This window comes from Propithecus coquereli, unplaced genomic scaffold (genome assembly GCF_000956105.1).
Source record: "Propithecus coquereli isolate 6110/MARCELLA unplaced genomic scaffold, Pcoq_1.0 Scaffold23, whole genome shotgun sequence".
Classification (NCBI taxonomy): Eukaryota; Metazoa; Chordata; class Mammalia; order Primates; family Indriidae; genus Propithecus; species Propithecus coquereli.
This window is the reverse complement of record NW_012147841.1, coordinates 6,079,263-6,103,622: the sequence shown is the minus strand read 5'-3', so window position 1 is coordinate 6,103,622 and position 24,360 is coordinate 6,079,263. Positions and strand designations below refer to the sequence as shown.

At 38.6% G+C, this 24,360-nt stretch overlaps 1 protein-coding gene across 1 annotated transcript; it reads right to left on the bottom strand.

Annotated features, from left to right (window-relative positions):
* Positions 1–3,091: 3,091 nt before the first annotated feature.
* Positions 3,092–11,490, bottom strand: ABRA (actin binding Rho activating protein). The gene is made up of 2 exons (XM_012645315.1): positions 10,781–11,490; positions 3,092–3,697 (listed from the first exon to the last, which is right to left on the bottom strand). The coding sequence occupies exons 1-2, from the start codon at positions 11,443–11,445 to the stop codon at positions 3,220–3,222; spliced, it is 1,143 nt and encodes a 380-aa protein (XP_012500769.1). The 5' UTR covers positions 11,446–11,490; the 3' UTR covers positions 3,092–3,219.
* Positions 11,491–24,360: the final 12,870 nt, after the last annotated feature.

Sequence of the window (24,360 nt, the reverse complement as noted above, 5' to 3'; positions counted from 1 at the left end):
TAGATTATGTATATAAATATCTACATATATATAATACAGTATGTATATGTGTGTATAAAATCCAGTGTGTATATGCCTATACACACATATACATGCTGAAAATAACTGCATTTCAGTTCTTAAAAATTGTTCTTTTCTTTTTTTAGCTGCAGCCATTGTATACCATACTTTATCTGACAATTTTCCTGTTTGTGTTAGGTTATTTGTAGTATTTTACAGTTAAAAACAAAGCAGAGTACATTATGCATATGTATTTTCGTATTGCTTGAGTTCTATCTTCAAGAGAAATTTTAGAAGTGGGATTTATTGTTCAAAAAGTGCATGCAATATAAATGTGTTGATACCGTGTACCCCCAAAATCTGGACACACAATATAATTTGATAATCCTTGTGGGGATGATAGGTGGTGGAGCACAGTACTCTCAAAACATCTAGGATAAGTGGATAGGGTCATTCAGTACATTTACAAATTAAATAGTTTAACAGATATTAAGTCTGTGCTTACTTATACTAAAAATGTCCTGGGTACTGGGAATGAAGTTAGAATATTCTAGGAATCCTGAGGAGGCATCTGCATTAAGTATGAGCCACATGGTCTCCTGCTTCTCTTATAATCCCTGAGCAGAGTGACTTATTGGAGAAAGCACAATAATCCTCCCCAGAGTACGAGTTCCTGTTGACATGAAATTCTAGTTTACACGGAATTATTTCTGCATCGTGTTAGAGACAGAACTGTATTCTTACATTATACCCGTTGGTAGTAATTAGAAAAAGAAGGAAATAGAGTTTGGGAAGGGTAAGGAAAAAGCAGAAGGCAAACTAAGAGCATAAATGCAGCCTCGCGTTGCAACATGGTGTAGGAAGACAAAACCCCAAGCTCAGAATTCCCTCCTCATGGTGTAAGTGGGCAGAGTGATAGGGTGAACTGGGGAATCAGGAAGTCATAAACTTGAAGTTTGAAAGCTGAAAGGCATCCTGTTTGGGTGGTGGTTCAGACAGAAGGGGTGAAAAAGTACATACCAAGAGCACAGAAACCCTTTGAACACCTGATTGAAAGTCTGGAAAAGGCAAATCCTAAAGATAGGGAGATTTATTGTACGCTACAATTGGGAATTCAGGATTATTTTTTATTTATTTTTTGTCAAAATGTCCAAAGTTTTTCACCTATGGATTTTCCTATCATAAGGTTTTTATGATAATAATCATTTGGTTAAAGAGAGTATTTTTGGATCCCAAATCAGGAAACATTAATATGAAAAATATGAAAAGGGTTCTTACAAATAAATAAAATACCTAGCATAAGAATGATACACGATAAAGTAAGAAAAAATCTGCAAACCATGAGCTATTACTATCGCAAGACAGCTCTTATGATCATGCCTGTCCCACAAGATGCTGGTAAGGGTGTGCCTGTCGCCTAGCAGGCACTTCATCTAAGGAAACGAGCTTTCTGAGTCTACAGCCAGGCCTTGTTCAGAGGAGTATTAGTTAATGCCAGCTCTCGGAGAAGAGGACTTTTACTCCATCTTCAAATTCATACAAATTGAACTTTGTATAATCTATGTCAGTGCCTGCATAAACTGTTACTTTCAGAGTTACATGCCAGGGAACTCTTTTGAAGCCTTGGTCTAAATATTATACCGACACTACCAGTAACCTAAGTTGTAAACTATCATTTTGTTGTATTTCAAATACAAGAAAGTATATTGTGGAATATTACCTAAAAATGCTATAAAAACAAGAACAGAAAATACCAGAAAACATCTTCTCTTTTTGTGCCATTTATCTTTAAAATTTGATGTAGATTTCATTTCATTTTTATACAAAATTCTACTTAGAATATTGGTCATCAATTTGTGATTTTAAATATAGTGTGCAGACAAAAATATACTTACTTTCTTCTTTAAGAAGGTATTGGAAACTTCAGTTCTAAAGAGAATCATACATGAAAACAAAGATAATTCCTGTAGAGGTTTAATATGTATTTTATTTTAAACCTAACATCTAACAATTATGAATGCATATTATTTTGAAGTATGTTTTGACATTAATTTTTGTATTTAATACCAAAGTGCTATAATATCAATGCATTTTAATGACTTTCATTGAATTCAGTAAGAATTATAATCTTCCATTTTATTCAGGTGTTTAGGATTATATAAGGCATATTAGCTCTATGAAGGTGAAAAATTGACAACTAACACATTGGTGTCAAATAATTTTCTTATTGCCGTCATATAACTGTACTTTTTTCACTTTGGCAGGACTAACATGGCTGTTTTATGACTTTTAGACATTTGATAAAGTTTTCTGTGTTAGAGTATGAAGAAAATGTCTCAAATCTGTTTTTAATTCACTGATGAGTCTGTGAGGTTCTTCTACACTGAACATTGCACTTCATAGAATTTGTTGTTTTTCTCCATTATGCATTGACACAGATGTTAGCAGCATGACTCATTACATGCTGACGTGTTATGAAAAGACAAACTTCTCCAAGAAGTCCTACGAAGGCAAATAAATCTGAATCTCTCACCTCTGCTCTACTTTCCAAGTGAAGGTGAGCATGATTGCCTTCTTTGTTGGTGCTAAGATGACCAGTGCTGTCCACTGGTATGTGATTTTTTGCTTAAATCACCCAGAAGGAGGAAGGCTAACTCCTGGAAACCTGTTAGAATCTGAGCCCACAGAGGAAGTTCAACAATTTCAACATCGTATTGAAAACTTAACTTTTTATATATGTACCTGTTTTGTAAGTGATACTGTAATAAAAATAGTATGAATTCAACCTTAGAAAATTTAAAGTTTAGTTTTACCAAACTTAATGGAATTTTTTCCCTAAAAAATGATACATCATAATGTTCTGCTAATCTTTATCTAAAGTCAGCATTCTTCTTAGATGTAATGTTTAATTAAAAATCTACAATAATTTCTGCAATGAATGGCCAAGTATTTTTGCCTAAAAGATGAGTGAAATTTTAAATATTAATACTATTATTATATATTAATAATATTCTGTGTGCTTTCTGAAATGTTTTGTGTGCTTTCTCAAAATCTTCAAACTTCCTCATAAAAAGAGTGCCAAAAAAAGTCATTTATGTAAAAATTGTTTAATATTTTTTAACTTGTTACAGAAAGTTTGCATTTTAATTTAAATATTAATACATTAGCATCTAGCATTAAGACAATAGTGGGTTGAGTTTGGTTTTTGATGTTCAAGTTTCACTGGAGTAGAGTAATCACAACGTGGTCATCTCGGCCTTGCCATAACATCTCTCCTTTGAAGTCTACCAATCCGTGTTTCCTGGCACGCATAAGAATGCCCACCACTTTATCTGAAATACGAACATATCTGTCAAAGAGATCTCCAAAAGTAACCTGGATCTTGCCGTCTCGTCGGTGGCGAGCCATCGTGCGGATAATGAAGCACATGTCCATGATTTCCCTGTAGATGTGCTCCTCAGCTCTCTTGGCCCTTTCGGCAGTTTTGGTTCCTTCCTTGGGACGGCCATAGCCTTCATCTCCTTTGTGCAGGCGGGTGGACATGGCCAGCTCATAATCAAATTCTTCACTGAAAGGATTGAGCTTCTGGGATTGTATGTGTTCATCAGCCCACTGTTGCCATCTTCCTTTCAAGTTGTTCACTTGGCTGTATTTCTGTTGGGCTTTGCAGTTGAGTTTCTCTGTAAATCTGCTTGCCCTAAAGGAGAGAGAGAGGGGAAAGAATCAAAGTACTGATATTTTAACACCCAGGTGTTGTTTTCCCTTTGTATTTCCCATGCATATGCACCATGATGTCTTTATAATGTCTTTGATTATGAAAGATATATAAACACAATACAAAAAAATTAGAAATGAAAGAAAAAACGAATGCATAGTTCCACCATTAATTTTAGTTTGATGTATGTCTTTCTATATTATTTTCTCTATGAATAACAATAATGTTTTAAGCATTATAATGATAGTAAACTCTGTTTTAAGAGAAAAGCTTCCTTACACAAAGTTAATGCAAATGTGTGTATCTTAAAATTGAATGTTAGTGACATTTTAGAACAGGAATTATATAAGTATACTTGGGAATCCAGTTTTTATAGACCTCTGAAACCAGTTATTTCCCAAAGATAAGGATTCTACCACCACACATACATTATAATATTGTCATGTATAGATTTTCATATATGGATTTTTAATGAGAGCATCTCTAGACTAGTATCAATGGTGTACCACAAACTTTAAAATATCAAATTGTACAGATAGAAAACACTAGCTAGCAGTAGTAACATTTATTGAACACCATCTTCTAAACACTTTTCAGTAACATTCCCTATATCCATTCTATGAGCTAGGTACTACTATTCCCACTTCACAGTTGAGGAAACTGAGGCCAGAGAGATTGAGTAACTTCTTAAAGTCACTAAACTGTTAAGTGGTGGAAGTGGGATGTGAACCAAAGTTAAGCTGGCTCCAGAGCCTCTATATAATTACTATGAAACACTGTCCTAAATCAGCGGCACAGGCAGGAGTAAAACACAAAACTGTCTGAGGCTAAAGTCAAAGTCACTGCTCTTTCTACTATGCAAGGATGCCGCTTAGCATGCAGGTACAGTGATTAATAAAGGAATGAGTGGTATTTTAAATGTGTATCCTTGGAATTTGGAATGCATTTTTTAATCTAAAAACAACAACAACAAAAACCCAGCTTTGGAAAGTAAAGACCAGTAGTGTCATGAGGGTGCAGGCCTAATTTTAAAATGGCAAAAATTTGTCTTTAAAAGACTTCCCTGCCATTTCTGTTTCCAGTCTACGCTTTTCCCCTAGGTCTCTCTGCCTTCACGGGTAAAATACAAGCCCTGGGACTGGCTAAAAAAGATTTGTGCTCCCATCCTCATAAAGCTCCCCTTTATCTTCACCAACTGGCCTCATATCATGCCTTTTCTGCACTGGGATTGGAGATGTTCGAGTAGTGCTGAAATTACTGAGGTGAAGGGCATGCCTGACCTATCCGAACACTCACAATTTTCTCTTCAGAATCCAAGAACGGATCAGATTTGGGTATCTCTCACTATCCCAACTGACTTCCTGAAATCTGGTTATCCAAATGCAGGAGCCGAATGGATGTGGACAGGGAGGAATACATACTTGCGTTAACATTGTGTTCAAGAAAGAAATGACGTCCACTAGATGGCGAACTTTCACTAACGTCAATGCTGAGTTTCCAAAATCCTAACACTTGCTTCATGTTTCTCCAGTGCAGTAGAATTGGAGCAGGGAATACGCAGCTGTGTATAACACTACTATTCTGTGCAGACATGTGTATAAAAGTGTATTACAAAGTTAACTGGGGAAAAGCATCATACAAAAACTGTATTCACAATTATTGCAACTTTATAAAATGGTATATGTGTGAAAATGTGCTAACAGCTACTATACCACATTGAAGTAGAATGGATTTCTCTCAGCCCTCCTTGCCCTCAACATCACCTGCCTCTCCATCAAATGTCCCTTTTGAGCTGCACACAGGATGGGCTGCTCCATCTTGTTATCGAAGGGGACAAACACCTTTTTCTTTTGGAGCCATGGTGATCAATGAGAGGCATAGTCTTCAAAAACAAACCCAAGGCCATCTAGGTAGAACCCAAATCTCATGCCAGACTTGAGGCTGGGTCACCCTGCCAGAGAACAGACTTGAAATATCTCAGATGAAAGTGAATGGTTCAATTTATTAACGCATTTGTCTTTGTCTCCTGAGCACCAACTGTACTTCTGTCCTATGTATAAATCATAATACACCATGCTTTTGAAGAGCTTCTGGCACTTTGACATTCCTCTGTCCTTTAATAAAGTATTCATTTATGACACCTACTATGTGCCAGGAACTGGTTTAGGTACTTGTTGAATATTCAATAATAAAAAAAAACAGTGAATAACCACTAAATAAAAACAAAGTAATACAAATTTGAGTTTCTGATGTAATTGCAACTCTGTGAAATGTATATTCACCAGGCTGAAAAATTTAATAGCATATACACAATTGAAAATAATTATGTTGCTATCCAGGTGAAAGTTGATTTTTCTTCATTTTTTTCAAAATTCTCTTTCATATTTGTATTATATTGATTTTGTAACTTAAAGAAAGCAAAATATAGGTTAATAAATTAGCATCCTGAGGTAGTTTGTTTAAACTGTATATGGGTCTATGATTCTTTGATATAGTTTTTTTTCCCTTCTAATTTTTAATTAGGAACTTAGATTCCCTAAGTGTTGAAACTCAGTGTCATTTGGGATAAGAGTTGGGGTTAGTGTGGTAATAAATCTATGAAGATCTTCTAAAAGAAGCACCTTCTAAACCTTAATGTCCCTTTGTTATATTATCAAATAGTAATTCTCAATAATTTTGGAAGGAAGGAAAACAAAGGAAGTTGGCCCTACAATCAAGAATTAGAAAATAGGAGGAAATTTATCTTCATGAGTATTTAATTTTCCCTATCTTATAAATGTTCTGTATTGTTTTTATATTTCCAATTTTTAAAAAGTCTCAAAGTATCAGATTTAAATCAGTATTAGCAAGTCTCATACTCTGAATATCCTCTTGAATATTATTCAAGAAGATATATGAATCAGTACTGGATTGTTATCTTTTAATTTTTTAGGTAAAAAATGTGAATGATAGTTTAGATTGAGCTTTAGAAAGACAATCTAGTAAAAATTAAAAGAAAACAAAGGAATATTCAAAGACTAACATCTCACCCATATCTTAGGATGGCAATATTGAATCCATCACCTTCTCAGTTTCATTATTAGTAAACAAATTTTCTTATAGTCAATCAAAAATATATCCCCTGTCCTGCTATGTGCAAGGTAACCAATTCTACTAAACATTATGAACAGTCTCTCTTGGAAAGTCTAGCTTCATTTACTGAAATAAATCCTGAAAATTATTTCTTACCTGTCAGCTCTAAAAATGACATGCATTTGAGTGCTGCTTTCTTGTGTGAATGGGGCTCTTTAGCAGTATGATATGGGAACCAATTTTATGATTCTGTCATTTTGGAGTAATAATTATATGGGTAAATTATTAAATATATAATAAAAACCCCTAGGAATTAGAAGCTCTGAAAGGTATATTTCAAATATTAGCAAGCTCACTGACACTGAAAACATTCTCTGGTAGTTGCCCTTCATGAAGTGAATCACTAGCTTCAAAATGTCACGGGCACCTAGAGGTGAGCTTTTCTGGTCTGTCTTGGATCTGTATGAAGAAAGTGGAGATCGGCTTTCATTGCCACCCCTGTAGATCTTCCTGTGCAAGGACGATTTCTCCTCATTGCCCAGGCACTCTCCTCTGTCAGTAAAGAAAAGAGCTTCTGCTACCCTTTCCAATTTCTCAGAAAAGTTCTGGCAGAATTTGCTTCTCTGTGCATTGGTTGGCTTGCTCCTCTGCACAGGAAGTTTAGCTGATTTGATTAATGGGAGTATGACGTCTATAGGGTCACATGTATCAGAAGCAGGGTGACTACATTCAAAAGGCAGCGGTATGAATATCTCTGATCAACCATTATGTTCTCTGTTCTGTTATCAACTAGGCTTGAGGGCCAGACCTGTGATTTTCCTTGCAGATTGGTAACTGTCTTTAGAGTCCATGGAAAGGGTTCACACCTCTAGAATTGGGAGTAGGTAATACGAGGCTGTACTATTGCTTCCATTTCTTGTGAAGTCCTTTAATACAGTTGTACCAAAATGCTGAACTTTGGGAATTACTGGGGCTCCATTAATTAAGCTGACACTTTGATCTCCATTTTATTCCTTGAGTCTATTCTCTACTAAGAGAGACAGTCTAGCATAGTGGTTAAGAACACAAGCTCTGGCATGAGCCTTCCCAACTCATCGCTTACTAGTTCTGTGACTTGGATACATTTCTTAACATCTCTGCGTGTCAGTTTCCTTATTTGTAAAATGGCACTCCCATGCTCAACTGTATTTTTACTGTATAGACTTCAAGGAGAGGATGGGTGAGTGATTGGTACTTTAACCTTAAACCTTTATGGGAGAGAGGGATCTAATTTCCTTTTTCTAAAGGTGCTGGACCAAACAAGTCACACACAATCAAAAGACACAATATTTTTAAAATAAGGCATGAACTATAAACCATTAAAATAGGAACATCCTAGTTAGCAAAACCACTATTGGTAAAGAATTTATCTGTTTTTTACCACACTTGATTTGTTTGTTTCAACTATCCATGGAACTTCTTAATCACCAAGAAAGTCTCTTTCTTTAGACTTAGACATCCATGATGCATAATTGTCTCCCTATTGGCAGATGCAGGGAGAGAATGGTCCCTGTAATTAAAAATAAGTGAACAAAAAGCCCTTGCATATTGGCTTGCTCAGTAATGCCACTTTCATTTCCCAAGCAGTATTTGAGTGTCCCGCCAGGCAGAGTCCCACTGGGCTTCTGCCGAAGTTTCCTGAGTGCAGCCAGGATTACTACTGACATTAACAGCTGCCGTTGCTACATACAAAATTCTAGGACCCTGTGTACTCCAAGACTGAGGGAAAGGAACCAAAGAAGGAAAAAAGACATTAAACCACCACTACCCTCCAAATCTAGAGAGGCAAGCTCCTAGCACTTGTAAGAGTTGGGATCACCAGGCCTGGCCCACTCCATTACAACTTCCTAAGGAGCTCCCCTGAATCCATGCTTTCATAGTTTATATAAAAATAATTCCATGAAATATGAATCAGCATGTCTATTTTTTAGATGACACAGAGTCAGGATTGCCTAAGTGACCATGATTCAAATCTGATTGTCTCTTATTCAAAGCTTATGTACTCCATCACACTAAGAAGGTGCCAGTGTACCTGTCTGATTTCAGCAACCCAGAGAAGGGTCCTGTATCCCAGTCCCCACTTTTGAGTGAGACAATTTAGTCAGAGGGTGGGCTCCAGAGCCAGAATGCCAGGGTTCAAATCCCATGGGCTGTAATGTCTCATACACGTTCCCTATTATTTCTTCATCTCATGTTTCCATCCATCAAATAGGGATACTGATTATACCTACTCCATGAGAATACTGTGCGGATTCATTGAATAAATATACAAAAAGTGCTTAGACAAGTGCCAAAGAAGAGTCAGCTCTACTAAGCATTCAGAATTGATTCCAGCTGTCATCTCCCTACCTGTGGCCAATTTAAAATGTGCTGACAAGAAGATCTTCATTGAGCACCCTAGGTCTTTACTCCGATGGATTCCATTTTTCCAATTCTAGAACATATACCCCCAAATCTACAAGGCCATTATTTGGACTATGGTTTCTTATGTTCTGGTAAAAGTTACTTCTGATCATGAATTCCTCTTAATGTAAGTAGAGCACAAATCCAGACCTCTGAACACATCCTCAAGCCATGGCGTGAGAGTTAGTACCATACCTGGTTTCAAAACATAGCATTTGGAATAGGGCAGGTCTGAGCTTTGTCTATAACTTGCTGGGTCAACTTCCCTTCTAAACTTCATAGTTCTTATCCCTGAAATGAGTTAATACCTGCCTCATAGGATTGTGAGGACTGAAAAGACAAAGCATTTAAAATACCCATAGTACATGGTAAATGCATGACAGATTGTTATAATTACCCAAGTTTGCTGTTTCATTTTTCTTAAAAGCTTGCAATGTAGTTCTAATTCCTTCAAAACACCTTTAAAGTCACAAACTGTAAAACAGCCCTTTGTCAAACTAAACAGTTTGTTCTTTACTTTCTTGTTGTTTCATAAGACTTGAAAAACATACCTATACATCTAACGGTCCCCAAAGGCAGTCAGTTTTATAAGCATTGTGACATCAGAGGCTTTTCCCATATTTTGATATCCTGAGGTTGTGAAGTAAGATATCTCGACTTTCCGTTATGTGAAGTTACTGCCTTGTAGTAAGTGTTTCTTATCTAAAATGCATCAGTTTGAGTCTGTGTGTGTATGTGTGTGTGTATTTAACATCTGAATGTTTTAGGATTGTGATATTTTCATTATTTCTGTCTTTGTTGACAAATAGGACAAACTTTTTTGAAAGTTTGAAAAGGTGCTAAACGGTACAATCTATATGAATAATAATGGTTTTGTGTATTGAGCATATGTGTCAACCACCGTGCTGGGTGCTTGGCAGCCCTAATCTCATTTACTTTTCCCAATCCAGCAGAATTTATCTGAAAAGCTTACTGTTTCTGTCATTTTACAAATGGGGAAATCAGCCTAGAAAAAGAACTAGTTAGGGGCTGAGCTGGGATTTGAACTTGAGTCTATCTAACTTCAGACCCTACTCTCAATTTAGCAGCCTTCCACCCGTTTACAGAGTCATAGAGATTCATGTTTCATGGGCATTATTTAAGCAGATAATAATATAGATTTTTGGGACAGGGTAAAGGTTTCCCCAGTCAGTCTACCAGAAAGCCTTTTTCTCTCCAGAAAAATAAGCCAATTTATTGCTCATTGTAGAATTAACCCACAACAGACATCCATCTCTGATGGCTTCATCTTTGTCAAGGCTAAAGCTTAGGAGTTTAGTTCAAAACCAAAAGGAGAGACAGAATAGTGCAGGCCCTGACCTAAAGGTCCGTGTCTGAGGTTGGCACTGACCTTTCAGCCCAGGGACATGCCTTCCTGCTGTGCATGCTTCCTGCCCAATCTTTGAGATTCTCACTCTAACGGGTCAGACTCCCCCTGCTCTCTGGATCCCCAGACTTGGCCGGGGCTCAGTAGCGATCCTGGTACAGGAGGGGGAGGCCACATTCACTTACGGGGAGTGCAAGGGGCGTTTGATCCTGGCAGCAGCCACCTGCACGCCATCCTGCTCGGGCCTCTCCTCAGCCTCTCCTCCATAGCCGCTGTCCTCTGTGTCGATGCTGTCGCTCCGCCACGTGGGCTCCTCCTGTTCCATCACCTCCCAGCCCTTGGTCAGCTCAGATACCAGGTTGCCACATTTTCTTCTCCGTGCTGGGGAGCCATGGCTGTGGAGGATTCTGTCGATGTCATGCTCTGGCTGCCCAGAGTCAGGCGTGTCACCGTCCTCGTACCTGTGGCTGAGGTGGCTTATGTCCCCTCCCCGCTCATAAGCCTTGCTGACCACTGTTTTGGTCACCTCTTTCCTTTTGATATGAGAAACCTCAGCGGCTTCATCTGAGCTCTGTCCATCTCCATGTCCCTCCGGCTTTGGGGATGAAGCCTTTGCGGCACTCTGAGATGGCTGGCGGGGAGTGGGGCATGTGACTGGTTTAGGAGCTTGGGGTGACTCCTGGGTCCCTCCAGGCAGCCAGCCTGTAGGCTCCTGGGCCTGCCTGATGCTGTTCTCATTCGCCCACTGCTGCCAGCCGCGGGCCAGGTTGATGACCAGAGTGGCTGTGCGTACCTTCCGGAGGGCGCTCTTGGCTGGGCTCTCCTCCCTTCCCTTCTCTCCTGGAGCCATGCTACCCGTCTCTTGTCCGCTGGTGGCCGGGTGCTGGCTGAAGTGAGTGTGGTCCAGTGGAGCGCCTGGGGATTTAAATAGAAGCAGGGTGTCAGGGGGGAGGAAGAGCTTGGTGACGGTGGAAACTATGCAAAGCATTTCTTGCCAAGATGTGGTGCCTTTGCCCTGATGGTGTTCTTTTTTTAAATCCTGACAGCTCCAGTTTCATCACAGCAGAGGGACGTCTCTGTTGGTAAAGGACAGTGATATGCTCACTCCCCTTCTTCTCCAAGTGCCAGAATGGAAATTACTAGATTGGGTCATATGCTCAGCCTTATGTTCTTTTTGACCTTACTGTGGTCCTACCGTTTATAGGAGCATACGATACAATATGTGTACAGACTGCCAGGAACATTATAGGCTTGTTGCCATTTGAACCTCAACAGCCCTCAATACAGTTCATAATTAGTTCCATTTTATAGCTGAGTAAAATAAAATCTAACTCCTTACAGCTAATAATATCTGAGATTCAAACCCAGATCTCTCTGATTCGAAGCCTGTGCCTCCTTTCATTCTAGTTATCCAAGATCCTAGGTTGCCTTTTTCTTTTGCCTTCAACTTCATTAGACATAGACCTTAGAAGATCATCTCAGCCAACCTTTATTTTCCAGATGAGAAAACTGAAGCCCTGATAAGGGGAGACCAAGGTCCAGATACTTAGAGGCTCATTGTTTTCCAGCCCCAGGTTTGAATTATTGCACAGACAAGTCATATTAATATAAAAGATGATAGTCAAAATTTTGGCCCAATCATTAAAAAAATAAATGAAAAGACTTGCATACACATTGAATTTTAGAAATTATCATTAGAATAAATCTTTTCAAATATTTTGTTTAAAAGGCCATTTAAAGGCAAAATAAATGAATACTATCAGAAGCCCACGCCTGCCCCTTCTTTGTTTTTAATAACACAACCTTTCTTAGCAGACCTCAGGTTCATGTAGACAAAGACACTTTTTCAACTCTCAAAACAAAGACCGAAATATAATATTTTTAAAGGACTGGAAAGATAGGTCATGTGGACAGAAAAACAACCATCTATGCAGTGTGTTAAACCAAATAAAAATGCCCAAGGCTCAGCAACGAATAATTTCTTAAAGACAAATAAAATATTTTTTCATCCAACATTTCTGTTGACTTTAAAACTGTAACCTTTCCTCCAATCTTGACATGTAGTTAACCACACTGATTGAAAACCTCTGTCTGAGAGCATTAGGAAAAAAAGGTATGAAAGTTAATTCCTTCTAGTAGTGAGACCTTTATTTGGGAAAAAAAAACTGATGTCGGTTTTTCATTATCTGGGGTATTTACCTCCTAGGATTAAAAAAATTTGGGAAATGATTTAATACTCTATGTAGAAATCTCTCAGATGTGTTTTCAGAGTTCAGCAGCATCTGATAATGTTAATTGAGGGCCAATAATGCACAGACAAAACCCCTCTTGATTAATTAAGAGGGAATTGGATCACAAGGGAAGAAAACTATCACAAACAAAGATTTAAATCTGAGTCTGAAATTTCTAGCATTCCTTCCTGGAATGTAGCTCCACTGCAGACCTGATGGTTCTTAGCAGATTCTCTTCATCCCCCGTGGAAGAGCTTGGGAATGAATGGGGCCCATATGCTTAGCCCAGGAGCAGGCTAATTTACAACTTTCAAAGGGGTTTTTCTGCTTCCCTGCTCACACCTGCTCCAGGTTCAATCCTGATAGAGGAGAAGACGTGGAGACAGCAAAATGTTAATAGTCTTTCCCGACAGGCATTGCAGTCAGCAGCCTGGGGTTTGCGGCTGTCAGCAGATGGTCTTGGCAGACAAAACAGAAGAAGCTGCTAAAAGGATCTGGTCATTCTTTCTGAGATTTAGCCTCCATGGCAACTGAAGTGCTTCATTCATGCTTCTACAAAGGCGAGTGTAAAATCCTTTTCCTCGTCATGTACACTTTGGGCATTCCTTCTCTAAGGCAAGGTCTGTATGGTAGCTGCCATGCATCTTCGATTACTACAAAAATGTTATCTTTGCTTTCTCAATCTAAATCCAAATTTTTAGGAGTCCCTTATTTTTCTACTTTAATATGTGGTATAAAAGAAATGAAAATAAAATCTCAAAGATAAAGAAACAGTAAGGTATGAAGTGGTTTACAATGGGAGTTTCCTGTGAAACCATGAGATTTGAAATTGTATGTGAAGATGAAGATGTGATTAATGAGGTAATTATCACCTGAGGAATGTGTCGTAAGTGTGAAGGTGTTTTGAAAAGATTCGTTATTATTTGATCTTATGAACAATACTAGAAAGAGGAGGGTGATGGATTTATATACTGCTCTGCATGTTATACTTAGAAGTTATGCGCCAGGTGCGGTGGCTCACACCTGTAATCCTAGCACTCTGGGAGGCCGAGGTGGGCGGATCGTTTGAGCTCAGGAGTTCAAGACCAGCCTGAGCAAGAGCAAGACCCCCCCCCCTACTAAAAATAGAAAGAAAAATTAGCTGGACAACTAAAGATATATAGAAAAAATTAGCCGAGCAAGGTGGCTCATGCCTGTAGTCCCAGCTACTCGGGAGGCTGAGGCAGGAGGATCCCTGGAGCCCAGGAGTTTGAGGTTGCTGTGAGCTAGGCTAACGCCACAACACTCTAGCCCAGGCAACACAGTGAGACTCTGTCTCAAAAAAAAAAAGAAAAAAAAAAAGAAGTTATGTACCGCTAGCTCTGATAGCCAGCTATATAATCATTCTAAAGAGACTTTAGAAACCTACAATTGCTCAAAGCTCATATGAAACAATAATTTTTAAAAAAAATTTTATTGTGTATATTTGAAGTTTACAATATGATGTTATGGGATACATATAGATAGTAAAAGGTTACTATAATGAAGCAAATTAACATATCTATCATCTTGGTTACCATTTTTTGACAAGAGGAGCTACTAATAAAATCTACTTAACAAAAATCCCTAATACAATTTTATTAACTATAGTGCTGGTACTGTTCATTAGATCTCTAGACCCATTCATCCTACATATTTGCTACTTTGTATCCTGGGAACTACAGCTCCCCATTTCCTCCCCCGACCCTATCCCTGGGAACCACTGTTTTATTCTCTATCTGTATATTAGACCTCTTTTTTTTTTTTTAAGATTCCACATATAAGTGAGATCATGGAATATTGTTCTTTCTGTGTCTGGCTTATTTCACTTGACGTAATGTCCTCCAGGTCTATCCATGTTGTGGCAAATGGCAGGATCACATTCTTTTTTAAGGCTAAATAATATTCCAGTACATCTCCCACATTTTCTTTATCTATTTGTCCATGGACAGACACTTAGGTTGTTTCCATATCTTGGCTATTGTGAAAAATGCAATGAACACGGGAGTGCCGTTATCTTTATTGGGTGGTGATTTCATCTCCTTTAGGTATATATTCAGAAGAGGGATTGCTGAGTCATAGGGCAGTTCAATTTTTAATTTCTTTAGGAACCTCCATACTGTTTTTATTATGACTGCACCACTTTAATTTCCATCAACAGTGCACTAGAGTTCCCTTTTCTCCACACCCTCACCAACATTTGTTATCTCTAGGCGTTTTTTTATTGTTGTTGTTTTGTTTTTTATTTCAGTATATTATGGGGGTACGGATGTTTAGGTTATGTATGTTGCCCTTACCCCCCTCCCCCCAAGTCAGAGCTTCAAGCATGTCCATCCCCCAGACGGTGCGCACTGCACCCATTAGGTGTGCATATACCCATCCCTTCCTCCCCCCTCCCACCTGCCTGATAAATGTTATTTCTATATGTGCACTTAGGTGTTGATCAGTGGAACCAATTTGCTGGTGAATACATTGTTTGCTTTGCTTTGCTATGTGGTGCTTATTTTTCCATCCTTGGGCTACTTCACTTAGTGGATTGGGTTCCAGCTCTATCCAGGAGAATACAAGAGGTGCTATATCACCATTATTTCTCATAGCCGAATAGTACTCCATGGTTGGTATACATATGCCACATTTTATTAATCCACTCATTTATTGATGGGCACTTGAGTTGTTTCCACATCTTTGCAATTTGTGAATTATGCTGCTATGAACATTCGAGTGCAGGTGTCTTTTTTATAGAGTGACTTTTGTTCTTTTGGGAAGATGCCCAGTAATGGGATTGCTGCCTATCCTGTAGAAATTATTCTGCAACATCGAGAAGGATGGATTCCTCCCCAACACATTTTATGAGGCCAACATAAACCTGATACCAAAACCAGAAAGGATGCAACAAATAAAGAAAACTACAGACTAATATCCCTTATGAATATAGATGCAAAAATTCTCAACAAAATCCTGGCAAACCGAATCCAGGTGCTTATCAAGAAAATAATCCATCACAACCAAGTGAGCTTCATCCCAGAGATGCAGGGATGGTTCAACATATGCAAATCTCTAGGCATTTTGATTGTAGCTATCCTAATAGGTATGAGGCAGTATCTCATAGTGGTTTTAATTTGCATTTCCCTGATGATTAGTGATGTTGAACACATTTTCACATACCTATTGGCCATTTTTATGCATTTTTTAGAGAAAAGTCTGCTTAAGTCCTTCCTCTATTTTTAATTGGGTTATTTTTTTTTCTGCTATTGACTTGTAAGAGTTTTATTTATAAGTTTTTTTTTTTTTCAGACAGAGTTTTGCTCTGTTGCCCTGGGTGGAGTGCAGCGTCGTCACTGTAGCTCACTGCAAATTCAAACTCCTGGGCTTAAGCAATCCTCTTGCCTCAGCCTCCAGAGTAGCTGGGACTGTAGGCGCTTGCCAGGATGCCTGGCTAATTTTTCTATTTTTAGTAGAGACAGGATCTCACTCGTGCTCAGGCTGGTCTTTAACTCCTGAGCTCAAACAATACTCCCACCCCACCCATAAATTTTGGATATTAACCTCTACTGGATATGTGACTTGCAAATATTTTTTCCCAGTACATAGATTGTCTTCTCATTTTGTTCATTGTTTCCTTTGCTATGCAGAATTTTTTTAGTTTGATGTAGCCCTATTTATTTGTTTTTGCTTTTGTAGCCTGACCTTTTGGTGGGATATCCAAAAAAATCATTGTCAAGGCTAATGTCTAGGATATTTCCCCGTATGATCTCTTCTAGGAGTTTTATGGCTTTAGTTCTTACATTTAGGTCTTTTAACCATTTTGAGTTGATTTTTGTGTATGGTACAATTGTCCAATTTTATTCTTTTGAAGGTGGAAATTCAGTTTTCCCAGCACCATTTATTGAAGAGACTATCCTTTCCCCATTGTGTCCTCTTGGTACCCTTGCCAAAAATTAGTTGGCTGTATATGTTTGAACTTATTTCTGGGCTCTCTATTCTGTTCCATTGCTCTAAGTTTCTGTTTTTATGCCAGTAACATACTGTTTTGATCACTATAGCTTTGTAATATAATTTTAAATTAGGAAGTTTCATGCCTCTAACTTTGTGTTTCTTTTCTCAGTATTGCTTTGGCTATTTAGGGTTTTTTTGTGTGTGTGGTTCCATACAAATTTTAGGGTTGTTTTTTCTATTTGTGTGAAGAATGCCATTGGAATTTTAATAGTGATTGAATTTAATCTGTATAGTGCTTTGTGTATTATGAAAATTTTAACAATATTAATCCTTCTGATCCATGAACATGGGATCATGGGATGCCTTTCCATTTATTTGTGTCTTCTTCAATTTCTTTCAGGAATGTTTTATAGTTTTTAGTGCAGAAATCTTTCATTTCCTTGGTTAAATTTATTCCCTAGTTGGTTTTTTTTTTTTTGATGCTATTGTAAATAGGATTGTTTTCTTGATTTCTTTTTCAGCTAGGTTGTTATTATGTATAGAAATGCTCCTCAATTTTGTATGTTGATTTTGAATTCTGCAACTCTAGTGAATTCATTTATTAGGTCTAACAGTTTTTATGTGGAATCTTTGGGGTTTTCTACCTATAGGATCATGTCATCTGCAAATAGAGATAATCAAACTTCTTCCTTTCTGATTTGAATGCCTTTTATTTCTTTTTCTTGTATGATTGTTTTTGCTGGTACTTTCAGTTCTATGCTGAATAGGAGTGGTGAGGGTAGGCATCCCTACCTCATACTGCATCTTAGGGGAAAGGCTTTCAGTTGTTCCTTAGTGATTATGATGTTACCCACAGGTTTTTCTTAAATGGCCTTTATTATGTTGAAGAATTTTCTCTCTAAAACTGTTAAGAGTTTTTATCAAGAAAGGATGTTCAACTTTGTCAAATGCTTTTGCTGCATCAGTTGAGATGATCATTTGGTATCTTTCATTCTGTTAATGTGATGTATCATCATATTGATTGATTTGCATATGTTAAACCAGCATAACATGCCAGGGATAAATCCCACTTGGTCATGATGTATAATATAATCTTTTTAGTGTGTTGTTGAATTCTGTTTGCTAGTATTTTTTGAGAAACAACACTTAAAATCATTTTCACATAAGCTAATAAGTCATTTACTTGTTTAGTAAACAAGTTTATTTGTTCAGTTATTAAAATTCGTCATGCAAAGGCTTTAATGGAGAGCAAAAAGAGCTTCTTACTGCAATAGAATTTACTTTATAAAATGTTTGTGGAACATATACAGAGGGTGAGGCATGATGGTAAGCAATGTGGAAGAGGGTGCAACGAAACAGAACCTGAACGAAACAGAACCTACTTCTAAGATTTTCCCAACCTAATCAAGAGAAGACATACATACACTGCCTTTAATAATTTGGAAAAAGCTATATTACAAGTATAAATAAAACTTTATGAGTGATTTTTATTGGAATGACTTTGCAGAAATGGTGACCCTTTTATCTGGACCTTAAAAAGAAAGGATTTTACCAGGTGAAGAAGGGCACTCTAATCAAAACAAACAACATTAAAATATTTACAAAGGCATGAGGAAACATGGTACACTTAGAGGTCCTCTAATGGCCCAGAGTAGAGATCCCAAACTCAAATGCCATCTGGGTTAGGCAGGTCACTTAAAGGTGTGAAGCGAGTTGGGTTGGGGCCACAAAATGGGATGGTGTGGATTGTGGGAAACTGGTGAAATAATGTTCCAAAGAAGTAAGAAGTCTGCATTTTTACATAAGCTCTCCCAATTCTTTAAATGGCAATAGTTACACACACACATATGAACACACAGAGAGTACTGGGTGAAGCAACACAGTGTAGTATGTCCTTGGATCTGATTCTGCTTATGTGCTCCCAGTTTATGACCTTTGAAGAAGAACATAGTGTTTATGGGGTAAGGACAAGACGCCAGGGAGTGGTAACAGATGCCTTTGAACAAGTAAGTTGGAGCTACTTTGTGAAGATCACTTTGCTAAGGAATGAGTGCTTTTATCATGCAGGGCTCCTTGTATCATTGAATGATCTTAAGCTTTGATGTGATATCAAATTTGTGTTATCAACTGATCAACTGAGAACCAGTGAAGTGGAGGTTGGATTTAAAAAGGATAAGATTGGGATAGAAAGACTGTTTACAGGGATTACTAAAATAATCTTGGAGTGAACCAAAAAAGAGTCTTGAAAGAAGAGAGATCTGGTAGCCATTGAGGGTAACTTCAAAAGGACACAGGGACTGACTAGTTTCCATGAGTGAGGGGACGGAGGGGTGAAGTAGAGGCTTCTGAGTTGAGTGATAGATGAGAGGAGGTGACGTGAGCTGGGAGAGGGCACTGAAGGGAGAAGATCAGTGGTGAGAACGAAGAGTTTTCATGTTGAGTTGAGGAAGCTCTGGGACATGCTTGGGGAAGTGTTGAGTAGGAGAATGATCAGCGACCTGGACCACACGGTCAGGCATAACCAGGTGAAAATCCAGACTTTGCTGGTTAGTAGAGTGACCTGCGATGTATCATCTAACTTCTCTAAGATTCAGTTTCTTCATCCATGAAATGAGTAGTTTGAGAGCATTGGCCTCATAGGGCCTGTGTGAGGATCAAATGAGTTAGCACATGTAAAGCACTTAGCACCACTCCTGACACACCTAAACTCTTGAAAAGTGGCTACTGTTATTAACATCTTGATGTTGAGTCATATGACTGAGAAAATTATAACTCTTTAAATTCCATATGACCAAGGACAGGATTGATACCAGACCCAGGGTAGGGCTGGGTCTACTCTTCAGGTAGGAGGGCCAAATAGGGTCACCTGCAGGGACTGGAGGCTGCAAGGGAAAGCTTATTTATAGTGTTTTATTTTAAGGCAATTTATAGTGTAAGTTTTAAGGCTGTCTCTAAAAGGTTTCTCTCAGCCTGGTGGATGAGGTCAGATGAGGTCTGTTACTTGTGCTGTGCACAGACTCTCTCCCGGAAACTCCTGGAATATAGAGCTCAGTGGTTCCCAGTCACCGGGGATCACATTAGGATCTTAAGTTACGTTAGGATCACTTGTGGCACTTTCAAAACTACAGATGGTGAAGCACTGTCCCTGGAGACAGGTCCTGGGTGGAATCAATCCAGCTTGATCTAACATACCATAAGGGTTGAGAACCTTGGTTCTAGCTGCTGGAGTGTTGTGGGTCCAGCAGATAACTGACATTCAGTTTTAAGAATGCAGCCCAATTTGGGTTCAGGCAGATTGATTTTGTATTCTGGATCTTCTAGAAGTGTGTACACTTAGAGAAGTTATTTAACTTCTCTGATGCTCAATTACCTTTTCTGAAAATGGTAATGATATTAACCTCCTCCTCTCCCCATTCCATGCTGCTATCAGGTTTATATGAGTCTACGTCTGCGTGTCCTGTACAGGAGAGCCACATGGGAGCTATGCGCATTATTGTTATTTATACTGTTATTTAGAATAATGATGCCACCTTTTAAATAAATGATGTAGATTCATAGACAACATACTAAACTTCAATATGAATAATGAAATATAAATGTTTACATTATAAACAATAACAATTTACACACATTGTCAGAGCTTAAAGAAAATTTCAGAGAGCAAATGTTGCAAAATTCCATTATCTATTAAACTATCGTCACATTAACTTAATTCAGGAAACAAACTCATAATTGCTTGTTATACCTAATTTAACCTGAAAAATGTTGTCTCAGAAACAGGTTTTGTAATTATGACTCAAATTTACTTTTCTTTAAATGACAGTTGTTCAGTCTTCACCATGTTGCTAACAGTTGGTTCAGTTAATGCCGAGTTAACTTTACACTGCACTAATTTAGGGGTGTACCTCCTAACGCTGATGCATACCCTAAACGGACAATACCCCAACTCCTAACTTCTTGGCTCATTGAGTTGCACAGTACAACACATCCATTATGCACCACATCCTTAATGCTCAGATTCACACAGCTGAATGTGTCTAGAAACACATGGAAATTTGCCAGTTTCACTTTAAAATTTTGGACCACCAATCTCAGATGCTGCTCAGCTATCCAGTGTATTTCCCTTGTCTGGTCATATTTCCAGTGTCCTGGATGACTATTTTATGTTTTCTCTAAACTTTCAGTGCTTCTTTCCACCATCCTTACTCCCAGCTATTGAGTTTGCTGATCTTTTCACTTAGAACCTAGAGCATTCCAGAACTCCCACTCTGAAGTCTACCCACCTACCTGCATCTGAGTCCATGGGCCCACCTCTGATCCTGTATTATGGAGGTGATGTTGGTCAGCTCCTGTGAACCCTAACCCCTCCATATGCACAGACCCTCACCCCTGTCAGGACACTGCAGGGATAAGTCTTTTTCCTCTCCTTCATCACAGTTTCCCCTCTGTGTATCTTTTGCATCATGCAAACATACCGGAATTTCTTCTATTTTAAAAAATACACTCTCTTGACTCCCATGTATCCACTCATTCCTCTCCCCCACCCATAACAGCAAAACTCCTTGGAGGAATTGTGTGTACTTCCTGTTTCCAATTTTTTTCTCCCATTATCTCTTAAACCCAATCCAAACAGATGTCACCTTCACAATTCACTGAAACTCCTCTTGTCCTGTCACCAATAACTTCCACAGTGCTAAATCTAATGTTCTATTGTTGTCCCTAAATTTACATGTCCTACTGGCGGCATTTGACACATTAGAACACTCAATCAATTGCTTTCTTCACTCGGCTTCTGAGACTGAGTACTCCCGGTTTTCTTTCTACAGCCACTGGATGCTGCTTCTCAATCTCCTGTGTTGTTTCTTGCTCTCCTCAACTTCTTAACGTTACAGTGTGCAAGGGCTTAGCCTGGGTTCTCCTCATTGCTTCATCTACATCCCCTTCCTTGGTGGTCTCGGGCTTTAAATGCCATCTTTATGACAATTCCCAAACATGTATCTTCCATCTGACATCTCCCTTATATTCTAGGCTTGTACATTCAACAACATGCCAGGTGTCTCAGCTGAATATCTGTGCAATGGCTAGCTCAACCTTAATGTGCACAAAACAGAACTTTCGATTTTCTTTCCAACTGGAACTCTTCATAGTATTCTCCTTTCCAGCTCAAAGTCAGCTTTGTTCTACCAGTTACTCAGGCCAAAAACCTGGAAGTAATATTTGACTCCTTTTCTTCTCACATATGCCACATGCAGTCCAACAATATATCATGGGTCTACCTTGAAATGTATCCAGAATTTGACCACTTCTCACCAACTTTATGGCCATTCACTGTCCCCCCACCCCACCCACCCTAGCCATCCACAGCTTAAGCCACCGTCTGGCCTTGTATGGATTATTGCAGAGTTTCCTTAATGGGAAACTGTGGACAATCCACACAGTCTGTTCTCAACATTAGTCAGACCCTTCTAAAGTATTAATATAGACAGATCATATCACTGTTCAAAACATTTCTATGATTTTCATTTCTCTTAGAGTAAAAGCCAAAATCCTCCCAATGATCTGCAAAATCCTCCCCTTACGGCTTCCTCCTGACTGCCTCTGCCATCACTCTCCCCTACCCCATTGTTCACCCTGCCTCGGCCATACGCATCTTCAAGTTTGCACCTGGCTGGGGACTTCTGCACTAGCCGCCTTTGTCTTAACCTTTTTATTCCTCACCAAGCTTAGTGCCACTGCCTCTGCATATTCAAAAGACCTGTTAAAATCTTTTTCTAAACATGGGAGGCTCTCCTTTTAGTAGAAATGTTTCCTGCTCTTTGGAATAGAGGGGGTAGTACTTTCCTTTATTTTTTTTCCTTCTGCAATAGACTGAGGGAGGAGGAACAATGCAGTTTGAGGCTGCAGAGGGACACATGTAGGACCAGATTTTTGAGAAAATTTAATACCCTGATAAGAAATGTAGGTTTTATCCTAACAATGTAAGCTTTTAACCTGCAGAATGGCATGATCAGCATTGCATTTTATTAAATTCACTTTGGTGGTGGTGTGGAGGGAAGATGTTTCAAGGATGGTGTGTGAGCAAGAGCGGAGGCTGAAACAACAATTAGGAAATGATAGCAATAGTCTAGATGATTATAACCTACTCCAGTACGGTAGCAGCAAAGTTGGAAAAGAGGGCATAATTACTACAGGTAAAATTAAGAGGTAGGATTGATATGAACTGGTCATAATTAGATGTTGCATATGAAAGAAATGAAGGCATTTGAGATGAACATGGGCATCCTGACTTAAATTTCTAGGTAGATGGTGATTTTAGTCCAAAGAATGAAAATATAATTCGTCAGGGGAGAGAAACTTGGGGATTGGACAAAATATTAAGTTATGTTTTATACATAATGACTTGGAGATACCTTTGGGACATCCAGGGGAAATTAGTAGACAGGGATTGGAGCTCAAGAGAAAGATTAGGGCATCGTTTAGGATCAGAGAGACTAAGTCATGCAAAGTCACAAGCCAACAAGAGTCACGAGGGATCAAACCCAGGCTCTCTGACTCCAGAGTCAGGGCCGTCCGACTGTGCTCTGACACAAATTCTTTCCTTCCTCCTTGCTCTCCACCCCCACCTTGAAGGACAGGACTTTGCAAGCTTGTGACACCACTTTCTAAACAAGCAACTTATGGGGATCTAAATATAGAGTTTCTCAGCACTCACTTTCTATCAGATTCCATAAATGTTTCCTTTCCTCCTAAGAGCTGAGAGTCTTGCAAAAGTGGTCTCCAGTCCTTAATTTATGATCTCCTGCTCACTTTTCAATTTATTCGTTTCAAAATTCTGGTTTCTGCCCACAAACTCAATTTAGTCAAGGTCACACAGATGATTTCCTCATTGCCAAATCCAAGGGTGATTTTTAGTTCTCATTTATTTAAGCTGTTTATATACAGAATTTGTTATTTATATATGTATCCTTTTCTGTACATACACACACACACACGTGAATCTATGTGTGCGTGTGTGTGTATTTTGGGAGAGAGAAGGAGTCATGACAGAAATAGAAAGTTTAGAAAACCAGAAGGAAATGGCCAATCATAATTATGCCACACTCACACTGCTCATTCATAAGCATGCATGTTTCATACAGAGTTACAATCTACTCCCAATTCTAAAACTTTGACTATGCAAGAAGTATTCCTTTCAGTGCAGGGCTCTCATTTTGAGGAAAAATTGTTGAGATAGCCTAATGAATATGGCTTTGTACCCCAGATTTTCCCCCTCTTCTGAAAGCATCCAAAAGCAGTAACTAGAATTAAAAAAAAAAAAAACCTGAAACTCCATCTTCAGTGAAATAGAACACAGATAATCTACAGTCTCTAACATATGTGTAATGACCACTAAAGCTAGCTGAGATTAATCTGAGTCATGCAGAAGGAAGTTAAAAGGGTACCGAGAAATCCTGAAAGTGGTGGGTTACAGAAGGATTTCACAAAAACACATTTTCTAAAAGGAAGAGGTCCACCCTCTAGTGAAGAAGCTGCATGGCTTGTTTGCAACAGTGAGTGAAGAAATCTGGGGGCCCGACTGG

Excerpts from the sequence above, each read along its gene's own strand:
- ABRA (XM_012645315.1), bottom strand. The coding sequence starts at position 11,445 with ATGGCTCCAGGAGAGAAGGGAAGGGAGGAGAGCCCAGCCAAGAGCGCC. Across the intron at positions 3,698-10,780 it reads AAACGCCCCTTGCACTCCCC|GGCAAGCAGATTTACAGAGA; the intron begins GTAAGTGAATGT and ends TCTCTCCTTTAG.